This window comes from Lissotriton helveticus, chromosome 1_1, assembly GCF_964261635.1.
Source record: "Lissotriton helveticus chromosome 1_1, aLisHel1.1, whole genome shotgun sequence".
Taxonomy (NCBI): domain Eukaryota; kingdom Metazoa; phylum Chordata; class Amphibia; order Caudata; family Salamandridae; genus Lissotriton; species Lissotriton helveticus.
In genome coordinates this window covers 429,216,834-429,236,562 of record NC_136057.1, presented here as the reverse complement: position 1 = coordinate 429,236,562, position 19,729 = coordinate 429,216,834, and the positions used below count along the sequence as shown (strand labels likewise).

General features: G+C 46.4%; 1 protein-coding gene across 3 annotated transcripts in view; it reads right to left on the bottom strand.

Annotated features, from left to right (window-relative positions):
* FGD4 (FYVE, RhoGEF and PH domain containing 4) overlaps nucleotides 1–19,729 on the bottom strand; it is a 749,528-nt gene that overhangs the window by 449,661 nt on the left and 280,138 nt on the right. Inside the window, exon 1 of one of the 3 annotated variants that reach the window (XM_078673800.1) lies at nucleotides 17,596–17,732. The exons of the other annotated variants lie outside the window; for them this stretch is intronic. Coding sequence (XP_078529926.1) covers nucleotides 17,596–17,605 — 10 coding nt within the window. The 5' untranslated portion in view covers nucleotides 17,606–17,732. Of the gene's footprint in view, nucleotides 1–17,595; nucleotides 17,733–19,729 lie in introns of those variants that run through there. 3 annotated transcript variants of the gene reach the window in all.

Genomic DNA, 19,729 nt, shown 5'->3' with positions numbered 1-19,729 from the left:
GATCTATTTTGCAGGGACAGCAAGAGAACGCCGCAGGGCCCTACTCCTACATCTGGGCCGGAAGGACATACATAGGATTTACAAGACCATCGTGGAGGCCACCCCAAAGACCTATATAACGCTCCTCAATGCTCTTAACGCACACTTCGAACCCATGGCTAGCAAGGACTATGAAAGGTTCATCTTCCGGCAGGCGAAACAGGAAGCCGAAGAATCGCTAGATGCCTTCCACGGCAGGCTCAAAGAACTAGCCAGCACGTGTGGGTTCCACGACGAACAAGAGGAAATACGGGGACAGATAATACAGGGGTGCTACTCCTCGAAGCTGAGGGTGACGATATTACAAGAAGATGGAAAGCCGTTAGCGGATATCCTGAAGCTGGGGCGCTCCAAGGAACTATCCCAAGCAAGGGCGTCACACATGGAGGCGGCTCTCCACCGACCAGTCAAGACGGAGCAAGTCAATACGGCAGAACAAATCAATGTTGTCAGACCTAAGACACGCCAATATGGCGGAAATAAGCCACAAGACAAACGCAGAGACTGCGGATACTGCGGGGGTCAACCGCACCACATCCAAGACTGCCCGGCGCGAGGGAAAAGATGCAGCTCGTGTGGGTGGATGAACCACTTCGCAGCAGTATGCAGGTCGACCAAGTCCAAGAAAGAAGCAGCTCACACCATAAAAGAAAGTCAGGACAGCGAAGATATGGACGATGATACGAACAACTATCCTGTCCACAACGTCTTTGCCATCGACCAACCCCAGCGGAAGAAGAGGCGCCCCCCGAAGTGTCGCATCAAAATACACAACCAAGAGGTGAGAGCCACGATTGATACCGGAGCCTGCATAGAGCTCATGGCGACGGATGTATACAACCAGCTACGAACCAAACCGCTACTGCAAGCTGCCAAGATCAGGGTAATCGCGTATGGGCAGAAAACACCGATTCCACTGATAGGCTGTTTTCGGACGGAGCTGCAGCACCAGGAGCTGAAGGCCCCGACGACCATATATGTCACCAAAGAAGGCAGCGGCATGCTTCTCAGCGGGCAGACAGCTGAAGAACTCCGACTGATATCCTTTGCGATGGCAGTGCTGACCGAAGAGCTGGACACGATATTGGAGGAGTTCGAGGACACATTCCGGGGCATCGGATGCCTAAAAGGGAAAAAGGTATCCCTCCACATCGACCAGTCGATTCAACCTATCGCACTTAGGCACCGGAGAATCGCTTTCCACCTCAGGAAGAAAGTGGAGGAGGAGCTGGAAGCCCTTGAACGACAGGGCATCATCGAAAAGGTCAGTGGACCGACCCCATGGGTGTCCCCAATTGTAGTAGCGCGCAAACCGAAACAACCTGGTAAAGTCCGCATATGCGTGGACATGCGCCTGCCCAATGCAGCAGTCAAGAGAGAGAGGCACCTAACTCCCACAATCGATGATACCCTAGGAGAGCTGAATGGGGCGCGGTGGTTCTCCAAAATGGACCTCCGGTCAGGCTATCATTAACTGCCCCTCCACCCGGACTCCCTCTACATTACCACGTTCTCCACCCACCTAGGCCTCAGACGCTACCGACGTCTCAACTTTGGCATATCCAGTGCCGCAGAAGTCTTCCAGAACACCATCCGAGAGGTTTTGAGTGGACTCCCAGGCGTCCTGAACGTCAGTGATGACCTCCTGGTCTACGCGGAATCCTTCGAGGGACACCACCGGAGACTAAGAGGTATGTTGCAAAGGATCAAAGAGTCAGGCCTAACGCTACACAGGGAGAAGTGCCAATTCCTCCAGAACAAAAGCAGTTTCTTCGGATATACATTCTCCGACCAAGGAATAGCACCGGACCCGGACAAGGTGAAGGACGTGCAGAATGCACCCGCCCCCTCCAACATATCGGAGGTGAGGAGCTTCCTGGGCATGGTGAACTTCTGTGGGAGGTTCATACCTGACTTATCAAACCTCACCCGACCTCTCCGGGAACTAACCAAGTCGGCAACCCCCTGGCAATGGGGTGAACAACAGGAGATGGCATTCAGAGACACCAAAGCGGCGCTGTCCGCAGACAGAACACTGTCGTACTTTGACCCGGCTAAACTCACCAACATAGCAGTTGATGCCAGCCCCTACGGCCTAGGAGCAGTTCTGACACAATGTCAAGGAGAGGACGAGTGGACCCCCATCGCCTACGCCAGTTGGTCATTGACAGAAATGGAGCAAAGATACTCCCAGATAGAACGGGAAGCCATAGCAATCCATTGGGCCTGCCGACACTTCCATGTATACGTGTACGGACACCCGTTCTCTGTGTCGACAGATCACAAGCCGCTGATCCCACTATTCAGAGGGTCAGTATCCAAGCCATCCCCCAGAATTGAAAAATGGATTCTCCAGCTGCAAGAATACGACTACCAGGTGGAATACAGACCGGGAGCGGCAAACCCAGCAGACTATCTCTCCAGACACCACGAGCTGCCACCCAAGGAGAAAGAGAGGACGCAGAGGATACCGAGGAGTATGTCAAAGTAGTGCTGGAAAGGTCAAGACCCCTACCCATGAGTCTAGAGATGATCGTGGGAGCCACTCAGAGTGACGAGGTGCTACAGCTGGTGGCAAGCGCCATCCAATCAAACGACTGGAGAGCAGTCCAAGCTTCGCTGAGCAAACGGACACCACAAGCCAAGACGTCCATAGAAGCGCTCCTGAGAGTAAAAGAAGAATTGTCGCTGGACAACCAAGGGTGCCTGTTGAGAGGTCCGAGGATCGTGATGCCTGAGAGCCTAACCCAGCAAGCGGTGGAGCTAGCACACTGAGGACACCAAGGCATGGTCAAGACCAAGAGCAGGCTCCGCGCCAAAGTGTGGTCCCCGGAGATGGACAGTATGGTGGAACAAACAGTCAAGGCGTGTCAATGGTGCCAAGCAGCAGGACAGCCCGAAAGGCCACCCCTGGTCATCACAGAGGACAACCCGCAGAGGCCGTGGGAGTGTGTCAGTGCAGACTTCGGGCACCTCCCAGACGGAAGATATGTACTCGTCATCATTGATGATTTCACCAAATACCCTGAAGTGGAAGTTGTAACAACCCTTACAGCAAAGGAGATTATTGCAAAGTTTGAAAAGACCATAGTTACGCATGGAATCTTTCAGAGTGTCAAGACAGACAACGGACCACCCTTCCAAGGGCAGGAGTTCGCTGAATATCTGAAGAGTTGGGGAATCCATCACCGGAAGGTGACCCCCCCCCCCCCGTTGGCCTCAAGCCAACGGGGAGGTAGAAAGATTAATGCGCACGTTGAATAAAGTAATCAGAATAGCCCATGCCGAATAAGTCTCCATGGAAAAGGCAATATACAGTTTCCTGAGGGAGTACCATCTCACGCCACACCGAACCACCGAAGTGGCGCCAGGTCCATCCGCTCTAGGACGAGTGGTCAGAGACACACTCCCCAGTCACCCTGACTGGACTCCAAGCCAGGTAGACCCGCGAAGGGCCCTCTCCAACAGGACTCGATCAAACAACTACGCCAGTTTTAGGCGAAAGGCCAAGGAGCCGGAGATCCACGAGAGAGACCGTGTGTACCTGAAGGACAGGTATCCAGGGAGCAAGTTACGACTCCCATTTGAACCCCAACCATGGACTGTCACACGTCGCATGGGCACAATGGTAACGGCTCAACGAGGACCTGAAACTGTCACCCGCAATGTGTCTTTCTTCAAGAAAGCTCACCAGGACACCACTCGCTCCCAAGAGCCGGAACCGGAGAGAGAAGGCTCCAGCCAACCAGAAGAGCCCAGCAGAGCAGAGGAAAATGACTGTGCCACCCAAGACGAAGGCGGAGAGGCAAGCTCACCACTATCCAGAACCCCCAGGCTCAGCCCCCGCCAGTCCTCAGATGAGCCCTGGTGCATCCGGGAGTCCCCTCAAGCGACCCCACGGAGGGCTCCCGCCCGGGGGGAAACGGCTGGGTATGGGCTGAGAAGGAATCCAGCGCCGTCATCCCGACTTGCAGACTTTGCCGTGGGCTGATCATGAACTGTCTACTCATCATGCTGGTTACTGGCCGGATGGCCCCGTTTTTCAATTCATTGTGACTATAAGGACTGTACGCCTGTTTTATTGTTTTAAATAAAGGTTAGAAGGAATGTAATGTTTGAGGCCGCGAGTCAGCGGTCTAGTTAGCCGCACACTTAGAGGTGCGCACACGCGAGCGCGTGACGTAACGCGCTCGCATATAAAAATAAAGGAGGCGTGGCCGGCGGGCAGTCCGGACCACGCGGTAAACCAGTACACCGTGTCCCGAGTCTGATTACTGTCGCAGCGCAAGTCCCACCATGCGCCTGCGACCTTGGGGCACGACAATATTCAGGAACGGATTATCATCTAGTGCTATAAAAAAAACTCAAAGGTATAAAATCTGCTCAGATTTTCAAGAGTCGATGCAAAGTTTAGCTTTTACGGCGTGGACTATGAGGGAGCAAGGAAGGTGCCGCCCAAATTGCAGGCATTTCAAGGTCTGCCTAACTGTTCAGTGCAAGAGACGGACCAATAATAGTAGGTAATACGAAATGAAGGAGACAAGAACCAACCATAGAGGGCATCGAATCCAATTAAACCTCCTAGGGAAGCAAATAATCCAGATTTCATATAGACTCTATGTTCACAATCTTGTGCACTACATTAAAACACAAATCTTAAAGAAATAAACTCTTTGAATTTACAATGTTAACATATTTTACAGGTTTCAGTCACATGATTTACATGAAAAATATTCAATGGCTCTGTTTGTGCTTTGGCTCTTCGTATCCAGTGAATTTGCCAGTTTGCCCATAACAACTTCATATTTGCCAATTTATTGATGTGAATATTATTTATTTTCTTAAGCGTTTTTATAGTGACGCTAAGGCACGTGTGCGCCATGGCTTGAAGGGCGAGTACTCGGCTGCATTCTCGATTAGGAGTGGAGTCAGGCAGGCTTGTGTCCTGGCTCCATTACTTTTTAATTTGTATATAAATGGGCTAGAGGAAGCCTTGTGTAAAGATAATCAAGATTTTCCTCAAGTAGCTGGCCGTCCAATCCCAGCCCTCTTGTATGCGGATGATGCCGTGTTGATGTCACGCACACAGGTGGGTTTACAGCACGTTGTGGATAGTTTTACACCTTTCATGAAAGATCTGGGTTTAAGGGTAAACTCTTCAAAAACTTTTATTATGCGTTGTGGCATAGATTTTAAGACAGAGACATCTTCATTGCAGGACAAAAGATTGAGGCTACTAAAAAATTCTCTTATTTGGGTATCCTTTTCTCCCAGAACAATTCATGGGTACAAGCTGTAGCAGCAAAATAATTGGCCCTTTTAAGCACTACATCCACCCTCACTATCTTTGCCAGGAAATTGGGCAAAAGACCTCCTGAGGAACTTATTAAAATATATAGGGCAAAGTGTGTCTCTCCAGCTTTTTATAGGAGTGGGGTATGGGGGTTTGCCGACCTCACCTCCAGACAGTTGAAAACTCCTTTTTAAAATACATCTTAGCTGTTCCAAGTGGCACCTCAGAACTAGGTCTCCCGTTTATCTCTGATTCAATTAGGTTAGAGCCTGTGCTATTGTGGCACAGGCTATGGACGAAAGAGGAAACCAAACTGAATAGAGATATTCTTCTAGATATTTTGAAAATTGGAAGGAGTAATGAGGATTCCCTGGCTGAGATATGTTTATAATATTTTTTTAAGGATCTCGGCCATTTAGAGTACTTTTCAAATCCTCTTACCATTAAGGCAGTGACCATAAAGGATCTGAGGAATGAGTGTCTTATGCTGCTGGACACCCTGAGAATGACATCTGAGATTTTAAAGCCCACAGTTCTGCACAATCAACTGATTTTAACTACTTTTAACATTCAACCCTATTTATCTTTTGTTCCCAGTGCTTACGACAGGTTTTTATTAACCCGTTTTAGGCTGGGGATCTTTCATAGATTAGTCACTTTCCCAGCTATGAATGACTGGTCACGAGATCTCCAGCCTTGTCCCTGTGATAATATTTCCCCGCCAAACTACGATTCATGTTATTTTATTTTGTACGTTTTTTTCTACTGATAGGCGTCTGTTTCTGGTACCTATATTAAAACAGTCTGGGTTACACCAATGTCGCCCCGCTCTACTGTCACTACAACTTTTAGATAATGAAAATAGTGTTCTAAGAATCATAGCCTTTTTGAAAAAAGTTTTTATCTAAGGAAACTTATGTTTACTTGATTGCTCTTTGCACAGTAATGATGGCCCTCCTTTTCTAATAATGTAATACTGTAACATTTAATGTGATTTTATGTAATGTTTTTATTATGAGCTTTTTTACATGAAATTGCTTATGTATTTTATAATTGTGTGCTTTTATGATTGCTATTCAACAATTGAATAAAGCTTTTCTTGAACTTGAACTTGACTAAGAGTAGTTTCCGCCTCTAAGGTTTTGAGCCTCTCTTTCACATTTCGGCTCCTGAAACAAGAACGCGTTAATTTGCTTGCTCAACTGAAAAGCTGTGTCTGCTTCCTTTCTCATGATGTCAGTCCTTAGAGACACCTGTATGCTCCCTTTGTTTGGATGCAACCACGTGTCCCCACTACAGAACGGTTCGGGAGATTCCAAACCAACATTGGTCTAATAACAACATCCTGTATTTTCACACTGGCTAGAGATGACAACCTACGCATTATCTCGGCATTATAAAGAGATAGGTCTCTGTGATTGCAAAATACAACAAAATCCCTCAAAATGCCACCAGGGAATGGGGGATAGCAATCATTTTTGAGGAAAGACACAATGTGTGACTTGCAGTCTCTTACACTCCCCTCCCCCCTGTTCCCACCAAGTGTGAAATTGTGAGCTGCTGTACCAACTCACTCCGTGCAACAACTTACATCCTATGCTACTTCCCACCTGGAATGTATTCAAAATGTGTAAATCATACATTATAGTTCAGAAATCACTTTCATTCCTGCAGTCAGACCTTTTTGCTTGCTGAGACTGGGCGCACACACTGAACGGCTGCCCTGCACCATTAGGGGAGAGGGAACTGCAGACACTGCTGCCCTAGGAAGAGCTAAACTGGCTCTACTTCAACATTTCACTGAGTAAACACCTTAAGAAGTACTTGTGTAAAAATGACTTCACTGGCACTATGATTCAGAGTGGCGTCAGGCTCACAGTTGGAGAGATGGTAATTGCACGCTCCCTCCATTCATCACCTCCTGGATGCACTTTCATAACTTGATTCAGTGCCAGTGTACACAACATTTCAGGTAGTCCTATATGGCGTAAAGTCGACTATATACAGGGCCACTGGAATTATGTGAATCTGTGGCCACTGCTTTTTTCGCTTAGTTCTGGATTTGCTGCATTTACCACATAATCCATCATCTGCTGCATAATCTGCAGATTTTAACACCCAAAAAATTCCTACCTCAAATAGATCACGAGTTACTAAAAACGAGATGCCGTGTTCACACACAGTCGAGAAACAGAACCAAGTGGCTGATCAGGATAGTTGGAATCTGACCCGACCGGCAGACACTAACAACCGCGGACTCCAATCTTAGAAGGTTTGAACTGACAGCGAGAGATTGATTCCCGCCCAGACGCTCCAAAACAGACTGTGGCCCGTTTCCTTCGTACAGCGCACAGCTTGTGCAGCCTTCTCCATCCAAAAAATACACAGAAAAGAGAATGTGAGTCCCCGCTGATTAATACAGATCGCCTTGGGCGCCCCTGATTTCGGCACCTTTGACACCACATTCAGAATAATTCCAGTGGTCCTTCCCCTTCTCTCCACGCAGCCAATGTGTTGGCTGAGAAGGTACATCTTCACCCAGTCCTCGTCCTGAGGAGAACCTAGACTAAACAAGGTTCGAAACGCGTTGACCCCCAGCCTGTGTCAAGAACTAAGGGTGCAGCTAGGGACAAATTCATACCACTTTCGTGGGCCCTATCAGCAATTTCTTACAATTCACTATTCACAGCTGTTGTGTGACAGGCAGGCTATTCCATCTTAGTTCCGCCCTGTTCACAGGTTTTGTTACCAAAGGACTGGTTTATTTCTCTAATGATCTGTAAAAAAATGTGTTCAACTTGCAACCATGTGCTTTTGAATTCATATCGCAGACAATAGTTGGTGTCATCATAATAATTTGATTATATGTTTTTTCATTATTTCTTTAAGTGTATGTTGCCTTTACTGTGATATTTTTGTATATATTTGTATATTTTCTTTCACTTTTTTGTACTAACTGTTGTGATGGAGTGTCTATTTGATGCCATTTTTCTTATGAAATAATACAAAAGTTTTTTTCAAAAAATACATAAGTTGTTGGGTAATATTTAAACCCTTGGCTGCACGGCACTTATTGGCTGTGTAGCTACGTACTTTGTCTCCAACTATCCTGATCAGCCACTTGGTTCTGTTTCTCGACTATTGAGGTCCAGATTGGTCAGTAGTAGGACCCCACACCTTCATTTGTGTACTGTGTTCACACACAGTGGCAGGACCTTTGCAAAGGTTGCACAGCGCCTGGATACCCCCGGCGTGATAAGCACGCAATACAAATACTGATTGATTGAAAGGTTACCTGATCATCTTTCAGTTGCTTGTTTCTGTATTTAATTGTTAAAATGGTACTAATGAGGCGAAATCTTTGCCCAGACAGTATTATCATGTGTAACAAGCATTTACAATGCAATAGGTCTTGCATTTACAAAACTCTAGTAAATTTGACACCTATTGCATTTCAAATGCTTGTTTGTTAAAATGCCCATGTGGTGCTTTCGCGTTAATGTCGTCCGCGCCCCTTTTCTTAGATGAGCTGCGTCTAAGGAATGGGGTGCAGCAGCCAATAAAATGAAACTGCGACATGGGGCAGTTTAAAAACAAAGTTAATAAATAGTAAAAAAAAACATGCGGCTGCGTTCGGAGCTGCAAATAAACCATAGGCACGGCCGCCACTGTATAAGCGTGGATTGCTGTGCTATAAAAAAATAAAATAAAGGATTGTGGGAGCATGTGTACTGCCTGCAACAGCAGGCAGGAGAAAACCATTTAAGCAAATAGTGCTTCGAGGCCATTTAACCCCTTCAGCGCTGATGACAAAGCCAGCTCGTCATGGGCGTTACCTGCGCTACGCGCATGACGAGCTGGCTTTGTCACGTTACGCGCGATTTTCAAATTTCAGCGCACAGCGGGAAAACCCACTAGCGCGGTAGAGGTTAAACAAAAAGTGCTGAGAGGCTGTAATTAAAACCTACCGATAACACATGTAACAGGGGGTGTCTCCATGGGAGGCTACAAAATGAGGAAAGGCAATACTAAGGAGGGAATACTAAGCCTCTTGACGAATGAAAAGCCACCGTTTCCATTTGACAAAGGCCATTGAAAAATATGGGCGTAGCTTCAAGTCCATACCTGAATACAGCATGCCTCGTAGAGTAGCGCATGTGCTGCCTAGACTCGGCCTAAAAATGACAACATAGTGAAGCAATACCATCAGAAAATCTGCTCCAGTATGCCTAATTATTTGCCTTTTTGGCGCATAATTTAGTCAACACTACCACAAAATGTGGTCCTCCCTTACTGCATAATTCCAATGAGCTTGACTATATATCTCAGTCCTCACAACAATTGCATGCTGGCAGTAAACTATTTTAAGCTAAATTATTACAGTATGTAACAAAAGCACAATTAGCATGTTCTAGATGTTTTCACACACTATTTGATATTCTAGTGTTGTTTGCCCACTAGGCTTGTGTTACATTTCTCTAGGCAGCATTAGAAGTACTCTTTAAATATAAATAATGCGTTATAGTGTCGTGTCGGCTGTTGCAGTTCTTCCTTCATTAATGCCAGCCTTCCACATTACAGAGATGTATTTTGCCTCAGATAACACATTCAGCTAATCGTCTTTTTTTTGTCTTCACCACATTCTTTGCAGTGTGAAAAAGTGAAACTAGAATATGCTCTGGTGGTTCTTGGAAGCCTATTAGGGCTGTAGATAGCACACACTATGGGGCCAATTAGCAGCTGTTAAGGGAAGCTCGCCTACCTAGCCATTTCATAATGCTGCCACATAGGCCGCGACGGCAGACATCTTGGAGTTCCACCCCCTGCATTGTACGTTCCCATCAGTCAGTATGTCTAACTGAGTGTGGGAGGAGTGGTTTTGGAGGTGGTGAGCTGCCAATTGGCAATGTCTTGTGTAACCGACTACTCGGCCTGTCTTGAATTGTCAGCCAAGACAACTCTGCATTCAAAGAAATGTCAGTAATCTTGCTTAAACATTTGAAGGTGGTTGTGGCTGTTAAAAGGCCATTTGTAGACAGTTCCTGTGCAAAATGGGGTCGTTTCTCACATTCTTTGCTTGGGAGACACGCAATAAAGTGACAAAGTGACCACACTAAATGCATAGAAAAGGCAATTTCACAGAGCACACTAAAAAACTGGAACTGTCCCTCATAAGCAAACTGAAAACTTGACAGCTACAAAACGTTATGAATCTGCATGACACACAAAGCCTTACATTCCTATACACAACCAACTTTAGAGAATAAAAAGCTAAGGCGTATTTCCAGTCGCACCCCGTCGATCCTATTCAAAACATACACGTTGATAGTTGCATTGAGAAACGCCAATGATCACAGTTTCAGTATCAGCCCATAAATTAAGGAATTCCCTCCTGGAACACAATAGATCAAGAACACATTTTTTAGTTTTTCACAAATTTCCCAAAACATTCCAATATTATATGCCATTTTATCATATCAAACCAATTATTCAGTAACGCCAAAGACCCTCAGGCCCTATAACACTACATAAATAACTCAAATCTGTAATGTTCAGGTAATCTAAAAGCATAATAGCAGAGGTCTGACCTATCAACGAGGACGAAAAAGTCAATATATCCCTAGCTGTAATATTTTACATGCATTAATTGCTTTCCGTACACTGGGCCTTAAGCCTTCGGTCAGCTTATAAAGTAACTGCCAGTCTACTGTGCGTCAACAGTGATAAAAAGTTGTAAGGCAGGGCAGCCAGCAAAGCTCCACTGGATAAACATGTCCGATTAAAGTCAGACATGTTTACCTTGGAAGCTATTCACTGTGCAGACACGGCCAGCTTAAAGCTGCTGTGAACTTGCTTTGAACTGCTTAATGAAGGCACACTAGTTCAACCGTGCTTTTCACACAATCCGTGTTCTATTTTTGCTTTTTTAAGTCTGGCATTAGCCAAAAGAATTGGATTTTACTACAAATATATCTATACTGAACCTGCTAGTAGGGGCTTTCAGCCAGCACTCGTCATTCATTGGTCTGTTATATTGCAATACACAATTCTCATCTCGACACTACAATATACAGCATGAGGCAGTGGGTCGGCCCTCTTTCGCTATGGGCCATGTTCACTGTGAGCAAAGGTTATGTCCTGCACAAGAAGCGCATACACATATCAAATAGTTCCTATATGTGAGCAGGACTAAGAGGGCAATGCATGTTTTTATTTAGCCATTTCTTGTTTTAGATTGATGAATGCCGGTCCAGGGAAGTCGTGGCTTGGCAGTTCGGGCTGGACTGTTCCCATGAGGCACAGGGTCAAGACTGATTTGCATATGGCCATGTCTGAACTGGGGTGGCTTGGTGAGCAAAATAACGATGGATTAAACCCAGATCTATGACTTGGGGTGAATGTTTTGCCAATGTGCAACATTCCGTCCATCGCCTTGTGTGTTTTGCTGTTCGCCCTATGTGGGAGGGTATGCCCAGACGTGGGTCCCGTGCTCACTACGCCACTGGAGTCCAACTATCCTGGCTGATGACGTCTGATAGCCAGAAACCGGTCCTAGAATGCTTGATTCTGGTCCAGGGAAGACGTGGCTTGGCAGTTCGGGCAGGACTGTTCCCATGAGGCACAGGTTCAAGACTGATTTGCATATGGCCATATCTGAACTGGGGTGGTGTGGTAAGCAAAATAACGATGGATTAAACCCAATCTGTGACTGTGGGTGAATGTTTTGCCAATGTGCAACATTCCATCCATCACCTTGTGTGTTTTGCTGTTCGCCCTATGTGGGAAGGGTATGCCTAGACGTGGGTCATGTGCTCACTGGAGTCAAGCTATCCTGGCTGATGACGGCTGATAGCCAGAAACCGGTCCTAGGATGCTTGAATCAATCAATCAATCAATCAATCAATCAATCAATGACACTTGTAAAGCGCGCTACATACCCGTAGGGTCTCAAGGCGCTGGGGGGGGGGGGTGCCGCTACTGCTCGAACAGCCAGGTCTTCAGCTTCTTCCTGAAGGAGAGGTGGTCTTGGGTCAGGCGCAGGTCGGTCGGCAGGGAGTTCCAGGTCTTGGCAGCCAGGTAGGAGAAGGACCTTCCTCCTGTAGTCGCTCTTCGGATGCGGGGGACGGCGGCGAGGGCGTGGTTGGCTGATCGGAGGTGGCGTTTGGGAGCGTAGAAGTTGACTCGGCTGTTGAGGTAGCTCGGGCCTTGGTCGTGTAGGGCTTTGTGTGCGTGGGTGAGGAGGCGGAAGGTGATTCTTTTGTTGACGATCCAGGGAAGACGTGGCGTGGTAGTTCGGGCTGGACTGTTCCCATGAGGCACAGGGTCAAAACTGATTTGCATATGGTCATGTCTGAACTGCGGTGGCGTGGTGAGCAAAATAACGATGGATTAAACCCAGATCTGTGACTGGGGGTGAATGTCTTGCCTATGTGCAACATTCCGTCCATCACCTTGTGTGTTTTGCTGTTCGCCTTAGGTGGGAAGGGTATGCCCAGACGTGGGTCCCGTGCTCACTACGACACTGGAGTCAAGCTATCCTGGCTGATAGCCAGAAACCGGTCCTAGGATGATTGATTCCGGTCCAGGGAAGACGTGGCTTGGCAATTCGGGCTGGACTGTTCCCATGAGGCACAGGGTCAAGACTGATTTGCATATGGCCATGTCTGAACTGGGGTGGCGTGGTGAGCAAAATATTGATGGATTAAACCCAGATCTGTGACTGGGAGTGAATGTTTTGCCAATGTGCAACATTCCGTCGATCACCTTGTGTGTTTTGCTGTTCACACTATGTGGGAAGGGTATGCCCAGGTGTGGGTCCCGTGCTCACTACGCCACTGGAGTCAAGCTATCCTGGCTGATGACGGCTGATAGCCAGAAACCGGTCTTAGGATGCTTGATTCCGGTCCAGGGAAGACATGGCTTGGCAGTTCGGGCTGGACTGTTCCCAAGAGGCACAGGGTCAAGACTGATTTGCATATGGCCATGTCTGAACTAGGGTGGCGTGGTGAGCAAAATAACAATGGATTAAACCCAGATCTGTGACTGGGGGTGAATGTTTTGCCAATGTGCAACATTCCGTCCATCACCTTGTGTGCTTTGCTGTTCGCCCTATGTGGAAAGGGTTTGCCCAGAGGTGGGTGCCGTGCTCACTACGCCACTCGAGTCAAGCTATCCTGGCTGATGATGGCTGATAGCCAGAAACAAGTCCTAGAATGCTTGATTCCGGTACAGGGAAGACGTGGCTTGGCAGTTCTGGCTGGACTGTTCCCAAGAGGCAAAGGGTCAAGACTGATTTGCATATCCCATCTTTCACATTTGAAAAATTACATGTGTAACCGCTCCATTTATTAACATGTAAACACAACTCTAGTGTAAACTTTAGTTTGAGGTAAAATCTGTCTAATATGCATGCAGTAAAAAAAATAATGGTGCTTCTTCGCCATTTGCACCATTGTTATAAAATAGGGAGATTGCCCCAAGTATTAGGCAAAATGGTGCCATATGCATCACCTATAGAGTAACATTCACTCAATAATGTTGGAGCTGAGTAAATTCGGTGATCTCTTACTGGTTATCTTCAGTAAACGGAGTACTAATAGTTTGGGGGGGGGGGGGTGGTGTCCCCTCTGACTCCCAGGGCAAGCGATTCCATTGCTTACTCTGAAAAACTGTTTTTAGAACTTTAGGACTCCCTCGCCCAGTAGACATAGCATTAATACAACCATGCCTCCACCCATAATTATGTGCCGTAACCATTTGTTACCTGAAAGGCCAAACTTGGTAAGAAATCCACAGAGAGTAAAGGCGATCACAGGGCTGCATGAAAGGGAATACGATTAAGCCTTATAGAGATAGCCGGTATGTAATAAGATAACAAGCATTTCACCAATATTCCTTGTCACAGGCTGAGCAGTCTGCAAGGTTATGTACAGCAGAACAAAAAAAGGATCCACAAGCTGTCCATAATGTGACATAAATGTCTTAGGACATTGTGTTACAAATGTCTAATAGGGGGACATCCTAACTTTACGTTCATGAAATAAACATTCTTTGGTGAACCGAAGGCGAATGCCAGTTGACACATCAACCTGTTCCTTCTCAAATGGCAAAGAAACAACTAGACACGCCCACCTATCCAGTGCTGCAACAGAAGGTATCTTCAACCTATAGCCTGGGCCATTAGACATGAACAATGAATCGGAAATCCTAAAATGAACTGACTTTTCTTTTAAATGTCCACTTGTTTGGCCATTTTTATGGAATGAAGGACGTTATCATGAGATGAGGAGAGATATTATCTTCACAGAAACGAAGATGCAGCACCACCTGCAGAACAAAAGATGAGGCAGGACATAAAGCCAGACCCTTTTGGCAAAAATCTCAGTTCAGCAGATGAAGGTAGCCAACTCTCCTGAACAGCTGTCAACTGTGACTGCCCATCGCAAACAAAGATTTTAGAGGGAGAACCTTCGGAGGAACATTCCCCCAAAGGACCAACATGGTAAGACTGGAGACCCCTAAAACAAGAAGAACATTTTAAGCAGGAAAGGGAGCTCTGAACACCCCAACTGACACTAACTGCCCCATCAAAGAAGAGATCTCAGCCCCAGCAACAAAGCGTCCAATAAAACACGACAATTTTCATCAGATTACACAATGTGGATTTAAGATTCCTGAAAAGCACCATGAGTTAATAAATGCCTGAAGCCAAGCCCGGGATACTGGCTTCGTTGCACACTTTCATGGCTGTACGATTGTTACCAAATATCAGTCTACAGTTTTCTTCTACAAACAGAGATTTCCAGTTCCCAGGCTCAGAGACGAAGATGAATTATTATCTGTCTTGACATAGAAGTACCATGCATAGAGGAGGGGTTAAAGTAAGATGGGGGTTGATTGCATTTTGGGAACTTCTGCAAGCATAAAAGGGGATCCACTGTATTTTAAAACAGACACCATAGGACACACTCTGTAGCACCCCCCTCATTCTGTTATTGGCAGGGGGTCCTTGCAATCAATGTAAAAGGTGTATAAATCAACACCTCCCCCCTCAAAACTTAATCCCTGATCTGGGAACAAAATGCCGGAAGAAATTCGTACTGGAGAGAAATAAATCTAACCATGGTTTGCCAAACCGTTTCCTTATTTTAAGCACTTAGATATAGCTAGGAGGAAAGTCCCTAAGATGATAAGAAAGCTTAGCGTAACCTATCTGCCTCAACGCTCTTCATTCGTGGAAGATACCTGTTATTCAGGGAAAATATCTTTCCGCTACCAGGTCAGATCTGCTAAGGGCCTGAAGTGCATCTCACTGTGGCAATCGACACAGCTCTAGGATAACAGACTGTTCATCTTTTACCAAAGCTGACAGAGCCTTCGGTGACAGATTAAAAGCTGCCTTATCCGAAGGAACTAGCTCAATGACTACAGAAGTAAGTTCTCACGGAAAAGGGAGATGGGTGGGACACCTGTAATCAACTGACAGAATTGCAGAAAGTCTACTTCCAATTTAATTTAAACTTGTATTTATTGGTTCTGTTCCATGAAAAATACAAACATGAATAGTAACAACATTGTTTGCAGAGTGTGCAAGTCACAGTTCAGCAGATGCATACAGACTGTGGAGGTATATAATCAGTTACAAGCCTAACAAAGCGCAGATGGCATCTCCCTGACCGTCACAAATGCACCCAGCACTGTGTTGGGCATGCAGAATTAACTGAGCATCATTAGGAAGTTTAGTTTTAATTGTGCAAATACATAAGAAACTTGAGGAATAGCTTGCCCAGCTGACCGAGAAGCCACAAGCCACCGGGACCCCTGAATCCTGGGCAAATGAGCAACCAACACGGAAACATGCACCCATGAGGCCAATACACCAGGTTGAAAGTTTGCACCATGTTTTGGAGGAAGAACCACTATTCAAATCAGTGGTCGAAGTGGGGGAAGAATCCGAGGGGCACGACATGCCCATCCTTTTTTAATTTTAGGAAAACAGTTCCCCTACTTTTTGTCAAAAGTCAATCTTCCCAGGACAGTTTATTTCGCCATCTGAAATGCTTCAGATGAAGAGTCATTCAGGGAGCCTCCTGTCCAGTGAAACCGACAGAGGAGCAAACAGCTAAACAAGCCTTTTTGCCAGGGTGCCTGCTTACCTGGTTAACATGCAAATGTAAAGGACGCCTGGAAGCCGGTATTGGCTTTAATTGATAGAATCACTTTAAACTTTCAGATGACACACATTTATTCTTTTTGAGATATATTGTGAGGGAGCTACCAGCTAAGGTGTGAAGTGTGTGTTTTTAAAAGACTGTTATCAAAAAATGACTTCCTGAGGACACACATTCATTCTTTTTGCAGGGTACTGTAAGGGAGCTACCAGCTAAGCTATGAAGTGTGTGCTTATAAAAGACAGTAATAAATACAAAAAAATAAAAACTGCATGCGTATTGCCTGTAAAAAATCTATGTTTTCGAAAAGACTTTGTATCTTAAGCCTTTTCGCACATTCTGTAGCAGCCTATCTTATACTGTGTGTAATACAAGTTTAAAATAATGACTTACATGTTCACTGTGCTTTCTGACACAGACTGGGTGGGACCTGGTAGCACTAAACATACACAAGTCACTATTCACACTGCACCAACCTGGATTTGGTGCAGTGCTTTAACGGAGGTTTCATAATGTAGACAGTGCATTTCCTACTAATTATAATAATTTTCATTTACGCTGTGTATTATCTTATATGTAGTTACCAAAAGGTGAAAGACTGAAAAAAGTTACAGAAAATTGTGTTTTCTAGCCACGCCCATATACTCACTCGCCCCGCCCCCTTGTGCGCAGCAACACAGTTCCCATACTTTTTTTTAATGCACTTCCACCACTGCTTCAAATCAACGGCCAATATCACCACGACATGACTTAAACCACACCCTCTGCTTCTGGTGGCCCCATCGCTCCGGGTGAACATGTGTAGAATCACCACAGCCCACACCAGACTTCAACAAACATATTTCAAGACGACGGTTGCATTTTAGTGGCCTCTCGTCTGCTCCCACACGTCCTCGTTTTTGGTACAATTATATGTTATTTGTAAAGCCAACCGAGAAACAAATATCGGCATTTACATTACAGAAACCGTTCGATGCAGGAGCACGCAGCACCACCGAGCACACATGTGATGCTCAGTCCTCTGTGAGCACAGGCATGTCAGCAGCGCCTAGTGAGGGACACACAGCGCTGCGAGGCGCCGGCCATACTTACAGCCTCCCATCGGCCCGCTCTGCTCTCACACGCCCAGGCACCAGGGTGGAGTCGGCGGTGGCCTCCGGAGCAGTCCGCACCCGCCGAGGTCACCCCCTCAGCCCGCCGAGGTCACCCTGTCAGCCCACGGCCGCTTCCTCCATCTCACGCCGACGCACGTCTAAAGCCTCATAAGGTCCGAGGCGCCCGGAGACGAAGGCTTCTAAAATGGGAAATAGTGCCTGAGAGGGCCCGCTGCAGGGCACACTGCAGGGGTTGGGCAAGCCAGAGGTTTCAACACGCAGTGTGGCATGGCCGGGGTTCACGGCTTCTGGAAGCAAGGGCCGCCTTTGGCTGCCGGGGTTTAAATCCCACCCGCGCACTCCCTGCGCCCTCCGAGAGTTAGACTTTAAACAAGAAGCGAGCGCGCTCATTAATTCTCAGATGAATCTCTTGCTCCCAGAGTTTACGGATTCCGTTAGATAAATCTTGCCCTGTGTAAACTGCAGGCCCTGCCCTGTCCCTTGCCCCATGGCACGCGCAGGAAGAGCCCGCCTGCCTCGGACGCACTTCCGAGGGGAGCGCGCCTGTTAATTATCAGCTGGTACCTGTCGGAGCACAAGTAGCAGCGACTGAAACACAAGAATAAAAGTCAATCAAAAACCCCGGAGGCAGGGTCCTGGCCAGTCCTTGACTACGTCACTTTCGCTGCACCCACCAACCAGGGTTGTGAAATACTGTAATAACTCATCACCCGTCCGTGGTAGAAACGGCCGTCTCCTACTTCCCGTTATTCAGCTCATAACCTACTTGTGCAATAAACTAAGTGTAGTTCATATGATATGGTCAACACTATGTGGCACATAAGCGTACATACCACAGACCTTTAAGTATGTGAAATGATGGGTGCAGTATGGAGATAGCATGAGAACTGCCTCTGGCCACCACGGTGGCTGATCTGAACCCAGAAATGAAGCTTTGAAATAGGTCTTGAGCAAGAAATTATACACAAATTTAAGGCATATAACAATACACTGGTGACTTAGTCCAAGAAGGCACGAATGATCGATATAACACACACTATGTCAAGATCTGATTTATTTTGTATTCCAAGTAGCAAGATATTTATTTGATATACAATTAAGAAAAATACTAAAACATCATTAGAAGACTTTCCACTCAGCTATTCACAGACTTCTTCTGTGGTAAATCTGACAGATGTTTAGATCCTAAGACAATAAAACCGTGAATCATAATACTGATGCAATGTAAAGTTGATAACAGCTACACATGTTCACAATTCGGCATGGTATTCACATTACATAAATGTTAATGCAATGATTTTGATTCATCAATAGGTGATAACCATACGACAATAAGGTTTATTGCTTTCTCCCTGCTCTTGACAAGTTATCCGCATGCAGGGGACCCCTTTGTTTTTCAAAATACTGAACCCAAAAAGGCACATGTACCACGAAGGACAAAGCTGCTTTCCAGCGCCCCCTAGAGGTCACCCAACAGTGACTGCACCTAAAAGAGCAACCGGTTGACATCATGACCACATGACTCAGCATTTGCCACAACCATCTTTCTTGAAGATGGAATGTTAAGTGGGAAAGCACACACTGTCGAATACCTACTGACACTCTTCCTCCCATCCCACCCAAAAATACATCACTGATCCCAGGAACACCAACACCAGAAGTTAAGCCCTTGACCAACATTCACTCCCTTGTCAGTAAAAAAACAAACAGTACCAATGTAGTTGTCTGATGATGGCCCTCTCCACCCTCTTCTCATTGGTGACCACCAGCAACACAAAATGCGGGGGCTAGCTAACAGCAGTGGGGGCACCTCAGTTATGGCAGAGGAGCATCGCCCCAATGCTTTTGAGCAGTGCAAAGCACGAAACATAAAATTATAATAACTTTGCGTTATCATTTTATTCTTTGTGCTGCTTTGTGGGTCGGAGGGCCTGCTCTGCTCTCGGAGCAGAGCAGGGCAGGAGTGGTGCCAACTCCTAAGTGCACAATGACTGTTTGGTCGGCACTCTCGGGCTGCCTAAACCAGTAACACTTTCCCTGTTCTCCATGCAGGCTGCATTACAGCATGCATGGAGAACATGCCCACCCCTCCAGCCCCTGGCTGAGCGCCA